This window comes from Leguminivora glycinivorella, chromosome 18 (assembly GCF_023078275.1).
Source record: "Leguminivora glycinivorella isolate SPB_JAAS2020 chromosome 18, LegGlyc_1.1, whole genome shotgun sequence".
NCBI lineage: Eukaryota > Metazoa > Arthropoda > Insecta > Lepidoptera > Tortricidae > Leguminivora > Leguminivora glycinivorella.
Window position 1 is genome coordinate 1,866,225 of NC_062988.1, and position 16,785 is coordinate 1,883,009.

General features: G+C 41.1%; 1 protein-coding gene across 1 annotated transcript; it reads left to right on the top strand.

The window, feature by feature from the left end:
* The first annotated feature begins 584 nt into the window (after positions 1 to 584).
* On the top strand, positions 585 to 16,442 carry LOC125235835 (apoptosis-inducing factor 1, mitochondrial-like). Its single transcript, XM_048142441.1, has 11 exons — positions 585 to 839; positions 964 to 1,019; positions 7,560 to 7,715; positions 9,436 to 9,487; positions 10,179 to 10,471; positions 11,095 to 11,284; positions 12,250 to 12,561; positions 13,760 to 13,945; positions 14,708 to 14,931; positions 15,675 to 15,950; positions 16,302 to 16,442. Exons 1-11 carry the CDS (start codon positions 758 to 760, stop codon positions 16,371 to 16,373), a joined length of 1,899 nt encoding a protein of 632 aa, XP_047998398.1. The 5' UTR covers positions 585 to 757; the 3' UTR covers positions 16,374 to 16,442.
* The last annotated feature ends 343 nt before the right edge of the window (positions 16,443 to 16,785 follow it).

Consider the following 16,785-nt stretch of genomic DNA (forward strand, 5'->3'; position numbering starts at 1 on the left):
CATCCTAGATCTAAACTGTCATGAGCATAGATTTAGAATTATTAAACTAGATTGTTTAGTTAGGTCAAAAAGTGTGTCCACATGAGAGGTAATTGTTTGGGCTGGTGTCCCTCTCGCACTTGCTGACAATGTCAACATTATTCAGTGACGTCATCACTGTCATAAATTGGGGATACCAGTCAATTTTCAAAGTTACTACTAAATCTACTAACACCCAATTGAAAGTATTTTTTAATTATACAAATCTTTGATTTACTGGCATCAAAATAATTACATTATAATTATTTTCAAATTGTTTGAAATATATCGAAACCCTAGTTTGAATATAACATTAAAATAAAATAAGAAGTTATAAAGTCAGGTAATAAACAGATAAAAATACTACTAATATGGGAACCTCATTAACACTGGCAACACGTGCGAGAGGGACACCAGCCCAAACAATGCCCTCTCATGTGGACCGTTTTCGCTAGTCTGATACGATCGAGTTTCTGTTTCAGTAATAAGGTTTAATTTCGTATGGCAATAAATGTGATTGAGCTGTCCCCTGTAAAGGTCTTTGGTCATGAGTCCGTCAGAAATGTCAATAGTATTGTCATCTGTCGACCTAAAGCTTAACCTAAAGATATACTGATTCACTTTTCGGACTAATAAAACTCGATTATTCAAATGTACGGCAATGAAATTAATAGCTAGGATAAACGGTTGTTTGATTTAGAAGAGTATTGTTTAGAGTTTATTGGCTGCGTTCGGTATTATGCTGCGGGCGGTGTCTCGCTTGTGTTGCGACGGGCAGGCGCTCGAAGCGCTCGCTCGCCGGGATGCCTACAAATTATTCCGTCAGTATTCGACTCTAAGCTAGTTGTTAATCTGTTAAACTATACATTATATTCTATTGCGTGTTAGATCATTTGTGTTGTAAAATTATAAGTGTGTGATTGAGGGGTAAATTTGGAATTGCAGGCTCCACGGTGCACACTTCATCCTCTGCGCACAACACACAGAATGCCGCCGGTCAGGTGAGTTTTCTACCGGTTAAGGAGTCCTGTCTCATCTCAACCATTTATATTGGTAGAGGACTCCACTCCATATTCCTATCATATATCATACTTCCATTCATTCATTGGCCTCAAAGTCTATAACAGACTATACAAGCAGTGTCAAGTGGGGATAGCGTTTTTCATGGCTATAGTGGGGACGTTTATCGACAAAAAGAGGCCAAACCTTTTTTTTCTTGACCAAAGCATGAAACTTGGCACAGTTGTTCCTTATATCAAAATAAGCCGATTAAGATCGGGAGCCTTCGGGAGCCTCCCCCCTGGGGCTCGGGAGGGGGGGTCAAAGTACCGCTTCACCCGGCTTGCTTTGAAAAATTCTAACATAGCCCGTTTAGTTCATAGGTCATGTTTGGTATCGTTTTCGAGTAAAACAATAACGTAGAATTCATTTTTGGTACTAAAATTATAATTTAATGGTAAATAAAATAAAAAAAAATTAAAAGTTTGAAATTTTCATCTATGATTTACAAATTCAAGTCATCATAAATGTCAAACTGTTTGCTTTTTCTACAAATAAAAAATATGATATGAAAGTCTATTTAATATAGATTATGAATAATATAACTTTTACCCACCTTTACTAACGTTAGGTTTCATAAAAAAAACTTTAAGCCGCGCGGCGTCGGGACGCCGCGAGCGTAATTTTAAAATGCCTTTATTTTAAAAAACTCTATTAGAACCCGTTTAGCTATTAGGTCATGTTTAGTATCGTTTTCGAGTAAATTAATAACGTAGAATTTAGTTTTGGTACTAAAATGACCATTTAATGTTAAATGAAATTAAAAAATTTTTTTTTAATTTTCTGTGAGTTGCAAATTCAAGTCACCATAAATGTCAAACGGTTTGATTTTTCTATAAATATAAAAATATGATATTAAAGCCTATTCACAAAGGATAGTACGCGTTCACCTACGCGAGCTTAGACTGTGTGCGGGGAACGCGCCTCTTTCATATATTTGATCGCCAGTGTCAGAGGTGTGTTAATGCATAAATAGAAAAAGATTCATTATTATTGACTCCGGTGTCGATAACGGCAACACTCGGGTCGGACCACACGATCTAAAGACCGACTGTAGCTGTTATTTATTAATTGTAGTGAATCCTGAAAGAAATTTATATAATAGTATTTTATACAATCGTGATATAATACAAAACTTTTCAGTCGAGTACCATGTGTAGTACGGTACGAGAGTGTAATTATATCACTATTGTATACAATACTTTTTCTACGAGTCATCATCTTCATCATCAATGGACGGAAATATCACATGCAAGTTAAAATTAATGTCAATAGAGTCGTTTACCGTTGTGTTCAACATCAGCAATTGAAGTATCACTAGGTAATGATAGACTTGTTCAGACAGTAAATGAAGTAAAATTACTAGGTTTTCAGTTAGACTCTGAACTAAAGTGGAACAAGCACATAGAAATGGTATGTAATAGAATGGCTAAAGGGGTTTATGCATTACGACAGTTAAAAACTTTAATATCAGATGTCAGCTTAAAAGAGACCTACTATGCTTACGTTCACTCAATACTATCATATGGAATAATTCTGTGGGGAAGCTCTTCTGATAATGAACGCGTCCTGAAGATGCAAAAACAGGCAATCAGAGTACTTGTTGGTGCAAAGTTTAGAGATTCTTGTAGGGAGCACTTTAAAAAGTTAAGTATTTTAACATCTGTCTCAGTTTATATAATAAATAGATTAAAACTTACTAAACGCTTGCCAAATGCAGTGGGTTGTTTGCCTTACCACATAAAAAATATCAAGCAGGAGGGTTTATTCCGTACACGGCTGAAATCGCTGCTCTTATCTTGCACACTGTATAGCGTTAAGGAGTACCTAAATAATGACTACTCTGAATTTGACGTGGTTTTAAATTAAAATAAATAGTAGTAGGTACTCCTATAAACTAAAGATGTAAATCTTATTGTAATATCTAATGTAAATATGTAGTTGTAGATATGTACATAATTGCCATATTTGACGATAATTGTATAAAATACTTATAAGTTTGATGTAATACAAATTTATATTGGGTTTTTATAATTAAATAAATTATTCTATTCTATTCTATCAACATCGAATTACCTAGCAACCAATTGTTTGTAATAACCGTCTCTGATTGGCCGATAACGCGACAGATAAAAAAATGTGTTTCAGATGCAGGAAAATTTGCCAGGTATCGCAAATTAGTATAGAAATTGTATGAAGTTCTATTTTGGAAATTATTATAGTTAACTAAAGTCAATTATAATGAGCTTATTATAATTGAGTCGGAACTGCCATAGAGTATCCAACACTGAAAAGTTAGCAATTATAGTTTAGTCTGTGGTGTCCTAATTGACAGATTACTCATACTCATACTCATACTATACATTCCCTTCACAGAGACATAGCTGGGTACATATGGAACTGCATAAAGAAGGCTCTACCCTCTTTATGCAGTTGCATCGGTTTTTGCAACCTGATTTACATTTACGTCTTATAACTTCTAAGCATATACTGGCCACTTCAGTGTTGTCTGACCAGTGTGGTACCCATTCGTCTCCTTCTTCCTTCCATCCCCAAGAAGACGGACTTGGCAAATTTTGGTGTGGCACCAACGCCTGACTCCAAACAAGAACGCCCTGAGTCCCATTTCTCAAAACTGAAAGTTACAAGTTACAAGCGGAAGTCTCTTTTCAACTTGTCATATTAGACATTGACAACCAGTTGAAAATTGTAACTTGTAGCTTCGAGAAATGGGCCCCTGGTACACTGTGCGCAGTATATGCTGATGCAAGGCAGCCTCTGAAGGAGGTATGTCCTCCAATTGTCGATCTTTTCTGGTACCTAAAGAGGTAGGTACTTCGACCACTCATTCACCGTTGCGCAACGACTTGGTCTGAAACAATATGTGCATTATCATTTTAGAGTCTACAACTATCAAATTACAACTTTTTGGTGGATCACGTAACCTTCAGTATTACCCACTTACGTTACGTATCATACAAAATTATTACAAACTTTAGTAGAATCTGATTTGCCTCTGATATTGCTCCATCTTGTAATAGTTTGACACCTCGAGTGGCCTGGCTAAGCTTCAAAGCCAAAAGAAAACGTTTCTAGATTAGACATAGTATGGGACAGGTACGATAAACGCAGCTTGAAACGATCAACAAGGGAGAAACATGGCCACCCAAGGCTTCAAACTATTACGAGATGGAGCAATATCATAGATAGGCTAATCAGGTTCTACTAAAGTTTGTAATTATTTTGTATGATAGGTAAGTGTGTAATAGTGAAGGTGATCCACCAAAATGTTGTAATTTGATAGTTGCAGAATCTGTTTAAATAAAATGACAATGCACATATTGTTTCAGATCAAGGGTCCTTACGCAACAGTGAATGAGTGCCGGAAGAACCTCTTTACTAGAAAAGATCGACAGTTGGAGAAAATACCTCCTTCCGAGGCTGCCTTACTTCATCATATACTGCCATTTGTCTAAGACTGGGGCTAAAGACATGCCAACCACACCCTTGCTGCCGACGCATTAGGACACCACGGACTCCACTGCCAGTCTATTGCTGGCCGAATTTTGTGAAACGCAGCACTTAACGATTTAATCCGCAAGGCTCTCGGCACAGCGAACATACCCGACAACCCTCGAACCTGTCGGCTTGTCAGCAGCAGACGGAAAGCGGCGTGATGGTTGCTCGCTTTTGCCTTGGTTTCTGGGACGACCCTTGGCGTGGGGCGTGACCTGTGTGGATACCTTGGCTCCGTCCAACGTCTAACGCTCGGCCCAGAAACCAGGGACTGCTGCTGCAAAACGCCCAGTTTAAACGCGCAAATATGCATTTTTAAAAAACAACTACATATTTGCGACAATTGCATTTGAAACATTTGAATCATGGTCATCAGACACCAAGCAGTTCGTGAAGGAAGTTTCCACCAAACTTGTCTGGGTGTTTGGTGACATACGCATAGGCTTTTACATCATATTTTTTATTTAAAGAAAAAGCAAACAGTTGACATTTTTGTTGACTTGAATTTGCAAATTATAGATGAAGTTTTTTTTATTTATTTACCATTAAATTACCAAAAATAAATTCTTTGTTATTAATTTACTCGAAAACTATATCAAACATGACCTAATAGCTAAACCGGGTCTAATAGAGTTTTTAAAATAGAGGTATTTTAACATTACGCTCGCGGCGTCCCGACGCCGCGCGTCTTAAAGTAATTTTTTTGTGGAACTTAACGTTTGTGAAGGTGGATAAAAGTTATATTTTTTTATAATCTATATTAAATAGGCTTTCATATCATATTTTTTATTTACAGAAAAAGCAAACAGTTTGTCATTTATGATGACTTGAATTTGTAAATCATGGATGAAAAGTTCAAATTTTTTAATTTTACTTACCATTAAATTATAACTTTAGTACCAAAAATGAATTCTACGTTATTGATTTACTCGAAAACGATATCAAACATGACCTAATAGCTAAACGGGGTCTAATAGAGTTTCTAAAATAAAGGCATTTTAAAATTACGCTCGCGGCGTACCGACGCCGCGCGTCTTAAAGTAATTTTTTTGTGGAACTTAACGTTAGTAAAGGTGGATAAAAGTTATATTTTTTATAATCTATATTAAATAGGCTATCATGTCATATTTTTTATTTATAGAAAAAGCAAACAGTTTGTCATTTATGATGACTTGAATTTGTAAATCATGGATGAAAGTTTCAAATTTTTTATTTTTTTTATTTTATTTACCATTAAATGATAATTTTAGTACTAAAAACGAATTCTACGTTATTGATTTACTCGAAAACGATACCAATCATGACCTATTAACTAAACGGGGTAAGTTAGAATTTTTCAAACCAAGCCGGGTGAAGCGGTACTTTGACCCCCCCTCCCGGGCCCCAGGGGGGAGGCTCCCGAAGGCTCCCGATCTTAATCGGCTTATTTTGATATAAGGAACAACTGTGCCAAGTTTCATGCTTTGGTCAAAAAATTTAAGGTTTTTCAATAAACTCCCCAGCTACTATGTAAGCCAATACGGGAGCGACAAACACGACCACAACTCGGGCAGGTGAAGTGTGCACTTGGCGAACACGTATCGCGCTGATGACGCTTGGCCCGCTTACTTGCGAGTATCGCAAACCAAGCATTGTCGTGGATTTTACGTCCGTCGAACACCAGTTTGCGCCATTTGTCCCTGTCCTCGGCAAGCTCTTCCCATGTGTGGGCCGGGATGTTGAAGGCGTGCTTGTCACGTTTAGTGCAATCTTTATATCGTAACATTGGCCGACCAACGCTTCTTTTGGCATCAGCTACGGCACCAAGCATGACACGCCGTGGCAAACGAGTAGGTTGCATTCGATGCACATGCCCCAGCCAGTGCAGGCGTCTCTGCTTTAGCAGCGCAAAGAGGCTGGGCAGCTGAGCAATGTATATATATTGTTGATTGGACTATTTGAACATCAGTAAAACATCAATTTACTTTAAACACTTGATGAATTATTCATATGGTCTGCTGTAAACAATTTGTAGTATACACTTACATAATGACAGGCAGAATATTGATTCTATGAAACATGTGATTTGTGATTAGCCCAGTTGAATTTGGTACAAACAATAACTATTATTAATTATTTATGTATTTTATGAATAGGTATATTGTTTATTAATTCTGTGTAAGTATGTTATAGAATATAATATCTGATTGATACATAAAAAACAATTAGATGAATATTATATTCTACTTTTATAAATTAGATTTACTATACATAACTCTGTGTTTTCAAGCCTACAAGGAAAAGAAAATACAAAACGGTAAATATGTTTTTCAAATGCATGTATGTGTGTAAAATATAGAAATGAGTTGACACTTGTTTCAGGAAAAAAAATCATATGTAATAATAAACAATGATTGTGCAATATTGCCATCTATTTTCGTCATTCATAAAATTGGATACTTCTGTCTTTTTATGTTTAAAATGCTGAATCATCCTTCGATACAGATAAAGAAAAAAGAAGACTATTATTCATTGTATTTTCCCTTCACTTTAGACTTCACATTCATTTATGTTGTATACTCTCTATTAGCCTTTATCATTCCATACAGGCATCGCTATAATTGCACTAAAAGCAGATCTCTTGGATTCACGTTAGGCATGCCTTAGTGTAAGGCCTGAGCGGACGCTCAAAGCGGAGCACTCGGTGGGGCCGCAGCAGGGTGGGCTTGCCCTCGTGCATGCTATGGAGCATGGACTCAGGATACAGCACATGCACTCAGGCCTTATCTTATCATAAATCTGCGGGATCCCTTATGGATACACTCACCCATCGAAATCTTTCGTGCAATGACCCCCTACGATTCTAAGATACTTCACCTATTCAAGAGCTTCTCACTCACGTTTATTATTGTACAAGTTGTGGTTGGATGCAATGTCGGTATTAGCCCTAACATTGAATTCTTGTTAATGAATATGTGTTGTGTTAGACGGTGCTGACGTCGGCGGCGGCCGAGCCCCCCGCGGCGCCCGCGTGCCCCGCGCCCCCGCGCCGCGATCCACCCCCGCCGCCCCCGCCACCGCCGCCGCGGCGCTCCTGGGTGGGCGTCGCAGCCGCGGTGGCGCTCACCTCTTCACTAGGAGGGGTAAGTTTAGGGTAGCCTAGGGTTGCAAAAAAACCGTTTTTTTCTGGCCAAAAAAAAAACGTGAAAAAAAAAACAGTTTTTTTTCTGGAGTATGTTTTTTTTTTAAATGTAAAATCTCAAAATTTGCAAAGTAGTTAATACTTTTATGCGATGTTTTTTTAACTTAATGTTAACTATTAAACGGATTTAATCAAATAACTTTGATTTCTGGTCTTATAAAAATAATCTGTAGTTGGTAGTTATCACTATTTACTGTTGGCAACACCACCGCCTCTCCACGCTGCACGCCGCATCGGGGATTCCCCAATAAACGTTTGTATACTGAATGTTAATCGAATTAAAATGTACGTTTTTGTTATCGAAACACGTTAGAACTCACGAAAAACCGTTATCGTCGAATTATTTGTTCATCTGAAAAAAAACCATATTTAGAAAAAAAACAATGGTGCTCGGTTTTTTTTCATAATTCTGAAAAAAAAACATTCGTTTTTAGGGTTCCGTAGTCAACTACCCTTATAGTTTCGCCATGTCTGTCTGTCCGTCCGTCCGTCCGTCCGTCCGTCCGTCCGTCCGCGGATAATCTCAGTAACCGTTAGCACTATAAAGCTGAAATTTGGTACCAATATGTATATCAATCACGCCGACAAAATGCAAAAATAAAAAATGGAAAAAAATGTTTCATTAGGGTAGGTCCCCTACATGTAAAGTGGGGGCGGATTTTTTTTTTCATTCTAACCCCAACGTGTGATATATTGTTGGATAGGTATTTAAAAATGAATAAGGGTTTACTTTACTAAGATCGTTTTTTGATAATATTAGTATTTTCGGAAATAATCGCTCCTAAAGGAAATAAAAGTGCGTCCCCCCCCTCTAACTTTTGAACCATATGTTTAAAAAATATGAAAAAAATCACAAAAGTAGAACTTTATAAAGACTTTCTAGGAAAATTGTTTTGAACTTGATAGGTTTAGTAGTTTTTGAGAAAAATACGGAAAACTACGGAACCCTACACTGAGCGTGGCCCGACACGCTCTTGGCCAGTTTTTTTTTCTATTTGCAATCCTAGTATAGCCCTATACCGTTATTCCAGATCTATTTTGGACCACTGACCGAGGACCGCCATCTTGCCGAGCAAACTTGCTCGGTCGAGGCATGAGCGCGGACGTTTTTCTGTGATCCTCACAGAAATGAATGTCCTTCTTAGGACTATCAATCTCATAGGCAGGATCACTAATTCACAACCTACTATGCCAAACCGGTTGTTACAAATGGAAAATGTTTATAAATATTCTCATAAAATAAACTTTGAACCTGTAAAAAAACAAAAAAAAATCATGAAAAGTGCGAACAAAGGACCAAAAATGACATTCAAAATCGTCAACTAATCGGCCACCCCAGCGCCGACTAGTCTGTAGTTGGCCTAGTCAGCCAAATCAATAGTCAGTACATGGGGATGGGTCCTGAGTACTCAGGACCCATTTATGAATTGGAATTGTTTGTACACAGCCTAGGACTGTTTATACGTTGGCACTGGTAAATAGGCGTCTATGTTGTACAGAGCAGGGTAAAATATTATAGATTACTGCATTTTTCCTAGCTTTGGTCGATGATCATCCTGATTTTATCATTATTCCTTTGAAAAATTAGGCATTTAAATTGGTAATGTTTCTGTTGTTTAGTTGTTTACTTACTACATTACTCATGATGTTTTTGTTTTCAGGTGTATTACTTCAGTAAGATAAAAGATGACACAACAAAACAGGAAGTCAAAAGTGAGTATATCGTAGATAGGTACCATAACTTATTTTTAAAATATTTGTATTACTAACTTTTGCCCGCGGCTTCGCTCGCGTTACAAAGAGACAAAATGTATCCTATGTCACTTTCCATCCCTTCAACTATCTCCATTTAAAAAACCACGTCAATTCGTCGTTTCGTTTTGCCGTGAAAGACGGACAAACAAACAGACACACACACTTTCCCATTTATAATATTAGTAACATGGATTTGACAAGCTTTCGATGACACAAGATATTTGTGTTAGTGTTTGTCTGAATCGTCTTAACAAATACTAGTTGCTAGAAAGATTTTTAGTTTTTATTTTGGCCCCACAGACCCGCGTAAGTTTTTTACTTATTTATAATTGTAATATGAAGCCTGACCACAAATATTATAACTATTGTCAAGAGGGCGCTATTATTCTCATGTATGTGGTGACAGTCCAGAATAATCGTCACTACTTTGAAAAAAACTTGTATCTTCTTCTACCAATGAAAAGAAAAATGTAATAAGTATGTACGCAATGCATATAGACTTACTGCGTTTTAACTTTGAGGAGCAATGTGAGATACGAGATTTTTTCAAAGTAGTGACGATATGAAGAAAATAATTCTAATGAAATTCCGCAAGTAGTACGTAGTCATATATTTCTGGCCAGGCTTTAAGTTATGACGTTCTTTGCAGAGTCAAAGCCAAAAGACGAGCTTGATGAAGAGGGTCCTCTATACCCAGCGACGGGGGCCGAGCTCCCCCCCCACGTAGAGTTCCTAGTCGTAGGCGGCGGCACTGCGGCGTTCGCGGCGTTGCGAGCTCTCCGCGCCGCGCGCCCGGACGCCGCGTTGCTGCTAGCGGGAGCGGAACGCACCCCGCCGTATATGAGACCACCGCTCAGCAAAGAACTGTGGCGACGGCCGGAGTTGGCCGCGGCCGCCGCTGACCCGCTATCCCTCGCCTTCACGCAATACAATGGGAAACAGGTATATATGTCTAGTCTATGCCGACAACCTCTAACCCCAAACTCTATAGCACTAGTCCAAACGTCATGGCAGTAAGAATTTATAACCACCTTCAAAATAATATTAAAAGTCAAGAAAACGACAAGAAATTTAATAAAATGTTGAAAGGTTTTCTGATAACAACTGTGTTATTACAAATTAAAAGATTTTTTGATTCCGATGTTAGAGACACCTTCTATTGACTTGACTTATACCTACCTCTACCCTCTAGCATAACTTGCCTTGTCGCGCGCGAGTCCATACTTGAAGTCGCGCTTGATGTATGGACTCGCGCGCGACAAGGCAAGTTGTGCCAAAGGGTCTGATAATAAAATTAAATCTGAAAATATGAACTTTACAGTAATTAATTTATTTATTTGACATTATTATTCACTGCATATGTATTGTATACCTGTGGTTTGATACTGAAATAATCGATATTCTATTCTATTATTCTATACTTAAGAAATTGTATTGAGTAATGATTTAAAGACTTTATATGCTGATTTTATATGCTGTGCCCTTGCACGTTCCATGTGAGACATATTATTCTATTATATTAAACACCTGTACTTCATGCTTGCAATAAAGAATTATAATTACAGCGGCGGTTAATCTACGAGCCTCTATCATTCTACACGCCGCTAGAGAAGCTGCGAGAAGGCGGTCCAGGGGCGGGGTTAGCACGCGGCTGGCGGGTGACCAAGCTGGACTTGGCCAAGCGCAGCGCTGAACTCAGCGCGCCCGGGCAGGACCCCGCCACTGTCACGTTCGACAAGTGTCTCATAGCCACGGGTGAGTTCTTTATTCAAAATATTAAGTTAGCTCTACACAGTATAAATAAGCACAGCGCTGCTGAACTCAGCGCGCCCGGGCAGGACCCCGCCACTGTCACGTTCGACAAGTGTCTTATAGCCACTGGTGAGTTCTTTATTTTAAGTATTAGGTTAGCCTTTACACAGTATAAAGAAGGCTAGCGCTGAGCTCAGCGCGCCCGGGTAGGACCCCGCCACTGTCACGTTCGTCAAGTGTCTCATAGCCACGGGTGAGTTCTTTATTCTAAATATTAGGTTAGCCTTTACACAGTATAAGGAAGGCTAGCGCTGAGCTCAGCGCGCCCGGGCAGGACCCCGCCACTGTCACGTTCGACAAGTGTCTTATAGCCACTGGTGAGTTCTTTATTCTAAATATTAGGTTAGCCTTTACACAGTATAAGGAAGGCTAGCGCTGAGCTCAGCGCGCCCGGGCAGGACCCCGCCACTGTCACGTTCGACAAGTGTCTCATAGCCATGGGTGAGTTCTTTATTCTAAATATTAGGTTAGCCTTTACACAGTATAAGGAAGGCTAGCGCTGAGCTCAGCGCGCCCGGGTAGGACCCCGCCACTGTCACGTTCGACAAGTGTCTCATAGCCACTGGTGAGTTCTTTATTCTAAATATTAGGTTAGCCTTTACACAGTATAAGGAAGGCTAGCGCTGAGCTCACCGCGCCCGGTAGGACCCCGCCACTGTCACGTTCGACAAGTGTCTCATAGCCATGGGTGAGTTCTTTATTCTAAATATTATCTTTGTAACGCCTTCTAGAAGCTGAGAGAGCTTGCATTCGAAAATTCTTATAGCTACTGCGCGTGCTATATTTATTGCGACTATTTATTTATGTCTTATTAATTTATTCCGTCATACTGCAATATTTTGCGTTGTAAAATTCACAGTTTTCCATTCATAGTTTTCTTTGTACTTATACAAAAATTCTATTTGCAGGCTCATCAGCAAAACGGTTATCCACACTAGCGCCAGCGGCGGCGGCCGGTCGCGCGCTCACACTCCACTCCGTGCGCGACGTTGCCAAACTTGCGCGCCTCCTCCAAGAGCCCGGCACTACCCGCGTGGTGGTGGTAGGAGCGGGACTGTTAGCCGCCGAGCTGGCAGCGTCGCTCGCGGAGCGCGAAGGCGGGGTAGAAGTGGTGCAGTTATGTAGAGAGAGCGCTCCGTTGGAGGAACTGCTACCGGGGTATCTGGCTGCTGATGCGGCGAGACGGTTACAGGCGCTGGGAGTCACGCTACTACCAGACCGTGAGCACACTTTTGTTTCTAATAGTTATTTGCTGCCGAGCTGGCAACGTCGCTTGTATAGTTATGTAGAGAGAGCGCGCCGTTGGAGGAACTGCTACCGGGGTACCTGGCTGCTGATGCGGCGAGACGGTTACAGGCGCTGGGAGTCACTTTACTACCAGACCGTGAGCATACTTTTATTTTTACTAGCTTTTGCTTTTTGAAAATTGCGAAATGCTCCGTACAAACTTCCGCCCTCCCCCTCCTGTTTGGGAAGTGGGGAGTTAGAAAGAGAGAAACTTATATCACTCTCTCCATCCCTTCAATTACCTCCACATAAAAAATTACGTCAATTCGTCGCTCCATTTTGCCGTGAAAGATAGACAAACAAAGAGACACACACTTTTCCATTTGTAATATTCGTATGTATAGTTATTAGCGTTGTTGCCATGTTGCCAAATTTCCTGGGCTAACCTATTTGGTAAAAGTAAAACTGATTTATTTAACCTTAGTTGCACAACGTAAAGTACAACGACTTAGCCATTACAGGGTGGCCCAAAATTACGTTGACAAAGAATAGGGAAATGTTGAAATAAACCAAAATATCGAAGTTACCGAAAATATTTTTTGGGCCATATATATTGTATATTTCTACATTCACCATGGATATTTCAACAGCATTCATGTCATTTCGTGAGGTTTGCAATGTAGACCAATTGTGTAGACATTTTTTCCAGATTCATAAGCTCGATACGTTTCAGCCTACTACGTAATTTCCCCTAACTTAAACTATAAATTATAGTTTGTAATCAATCTTAAAACCCTAGCCCTATATTTTACAAGCCATACGTGCAATAAGTTTGATGAAAATCATACTAGAGGTGCAGCGGAATATCGTAATTTTTTTGTTCTAATATTTACGTTTGTTCTTCAAAGCCAAAGGAGGATATTTTGAAGACGATTCGATTTATTTAGTCAAAAATTATTAAGGTTTCACATTTTAATTTGTAGGACAATCTTTCGTGTAAGGAATAATTATACAAACGTTTGTCAATGTATTTTTGGGCCACCCTGTATCTTTTTTTTTTTTAGTATGAATAGGTAGACGTTTGACCACGATCACACCTGATGGTAAGTGGTGATGCAGTCTACCTAGAATAGAATAGGATAGAAAACTGATTTCAGCAGTATACTAATTTCTTAAATCCCTTGTGTACAGGCGAGATCTCCTCGTGCTCGATGAAAGACGGGCGAGTCCACATGAAGCTGCAGCGCGCGTCAGAGGCGGCAGCGGGAGCGGAAGTTGAAGCGGAATTAGCAGCGGACGTGGTCGTGGAGTGCGTCGGCGCAGACCCTAATGTGGAGTTAGCGGAACCCGCGGGGCTCGAGTTACATCCTGAGTTAGGTGGGTACTTACATGAGCGGCAGCGGGGGCGGAAGCGGAGCTAGCAGCGGAGACCCTAAGTGCGTTTTCACATTATCCGATCCGATATCGGATGTAGGACCGATATCCCACACATTACAGGGGCCGTCGCGGTTTCGAACCCCGGTTCGTACCAATGCACTTTTCGGTGAAGGAGACCTTCAAAGTCCAAAGTCCAAGACCTTCGTGAGGAATCCGGACTAATCCCAATAAGGTCTAGTTACCCTTCGGGTTGAAAGGTCAGATGGAAGTCGCTTTCGTAAAACTAGTCCTAAGCCATATCTTGGGATTAGTTGTCAAAGCGGACCCCTGGCCCCCATGAGCCGAACGCAAGCAGGAATGATGATCTCTAAGCTTGTGTTTTGTAGATGTTGCTTGATGGGCCTTTTTAAAATAAATATCGAATTTCACCAGATTTGGGCTCATTCTTCTCAGAATCACGAGCTGGTTCGATTCCGACGATAAAAAAATGTGTCCCAATTTTTTTCCTTTACGTCACGATTTTAGTATGAACTTACTACGAGCGTGACGTATTGGAAACTCGAACTTTGTATGAAAAAATTGGTACACATTTTTTTATCGTCGGGATCGAATCAGCTCGCTGAGAAGATTGAGCCCTAAATTTACACGACCAAATCTGGTGAAGTTCGATTTTTGAGATTTATTTTGAAAAAACGGCTGTCAAATACAATATTAGTAATATAAAACGGTGATTCAGGTATAAAACTTTTTGTTTTCCCCCAGGTGGTATAGTGGTGAACGCGGAGCTGCAAGCGCGCAGCAACGTGTGGGTGGCGGGCGACGCGGCCTGCTTCCACGACGTGAGCCTCGGGCGCCGGCGCGTCACGCACCACGACCACGCCGTGCTGTCCGGCCGCCGCGCCGCGCAGAACATGGCCGGCGTCACGGAGCCCTACACGCATCAGAGCATGTTCTGGAGCGACTTAGGACCCAGATTGGGCTATGAGGTAAACTCACTCAGCCACTCACTCACTCTCACTCAAGCACTCACTCATCACTCACTCACCGCTCACTTATCTAATTCAGTCACTCACTCATTTACATTCGCTCACTCACTTACCCATTCACCCAGTCACTCATCACTCATTCATTCCTTCGCTTATTCACTTATTTCACTCACTTACTCATTCACTCAATCACTGATTCAGTCACTCACTCAACCACACTTACTGACTCTCAATCAGTCACTAACTCAGTGACTAGCTCTCTCTCTGTCTCCACGACGTGAGCCTCGGGCGGCGGCGCGTCACGCACCACGACCACGCCGTGCTGTCGGGCCGCCGCGCCGCGCAGAACATGGCCGGTGTGACGGAGCCGTATACTCACCAGAGCATGTCTGGAGCGATTTAGGACCCAGATTGGGCTATGAGGTAAACTCATTCACTCATTCTCACGTACTAACTCACTCATTCACCAAACTTACTCCGTCAATCACTCACTTATTTAGTCACTCACTCACCCACTCACTTGTTTATTCATTTACTTACGTTAATCACTCAATCACACTCACCTTACTCATTCAATCACTCAATTGCACTCATCGCTTACTTACTTCTCATTCTCACTGTCTCATTCACTCCTTCACTCGCTCATTCACTGACTCACCTATTCCTGACATTCGTCGTTACCTCTGGAAAACTGGGCGCCTTTGATAAAAATGTTTGTAACGTCACACACAATTTCATTCCAGGCGATCGGCGTCGTCGACTCCCGTCTCCCGACCGTCGGCGTGTTCTCATCAGACGCCGTGAGCGACACGTCAGCGACCGTCACGGAAGTCGGCGCGGCCGACAGCGCGCCGACAGACGCGAGCGGCGCGCTCGTGGTGGAGGCGGCGGCGGCGGCGGCGGACGGCGCGCCGAGTGACAAGCGATACGAGCGCGGGGTCGTGTTCTACACGCGCGGCAGTCGCGTCGTCGGCGTGTTGTTATGGAACCTGTTCAACCGCATGCATGTTGCTAGACAGGTATGTATAGTCTGTCATAAACGAGTATTTTCAAGCGATGGTAGCCTAGCGGCAAAGACATATGTAGCTCCGTATAGACCGATAAAGTCTAAGAAAAAAAATGTACCTCAAAGCCATAGAGAAAAACGTACCGTGGCCTAGATGGCGGTACACTCGGTTTTGAGGTACGCTCGGCTAGATGGCGCTAATATTAATATTTGACATTTTAACACGTATCAAGCTAAAAATATGGACCAAATTGTCAAAACTGAGGTTCAAAAGTTTTAAGCTTGTGTCGAGAGATGGCAGTGGACTGTGATTACACATTTCACACAGTAACTCTCTGTAATACTCGATCCTCTTTGTTTGTAGGTCCTGGCGCAGGGAGAGTTCGAGGACCTATTCGAGGTGGCGAAGCTGTTCTCACCGCAGGACGAGGACTGACGTGTCGGCTGCGGCCTCCTCCCCACTGTACATACACTACTTCAATGAAATATACCACCAACTGCCTCATCTTGCGTTTTATTCCATTATTTCATATATCAGGGGGGTTACCATGACGTGCTAAAGCCGTTCAGTTTAGGTTGAGAGAGAGGGACGGAGCTATGTAACTGCTAACCTGCTAAACTGCAACCCCCCAGATCCTTGGCAACACCTAATGGACTAAGAGCCCAGAGCCGCCAGACCTTCCTCATTTTCTCAAGGATGAAACTTTGGGATAATATAGCATTCGTATCTACGATTAACAGGGAGCGTACTTTTCATGCCGATGACATTAATCTGACGTCACGCTCCGTATAGGGTGATCCCAAATAGTTTTATTGTAGATTATTAATCATTAGTCGTCAATCATTTT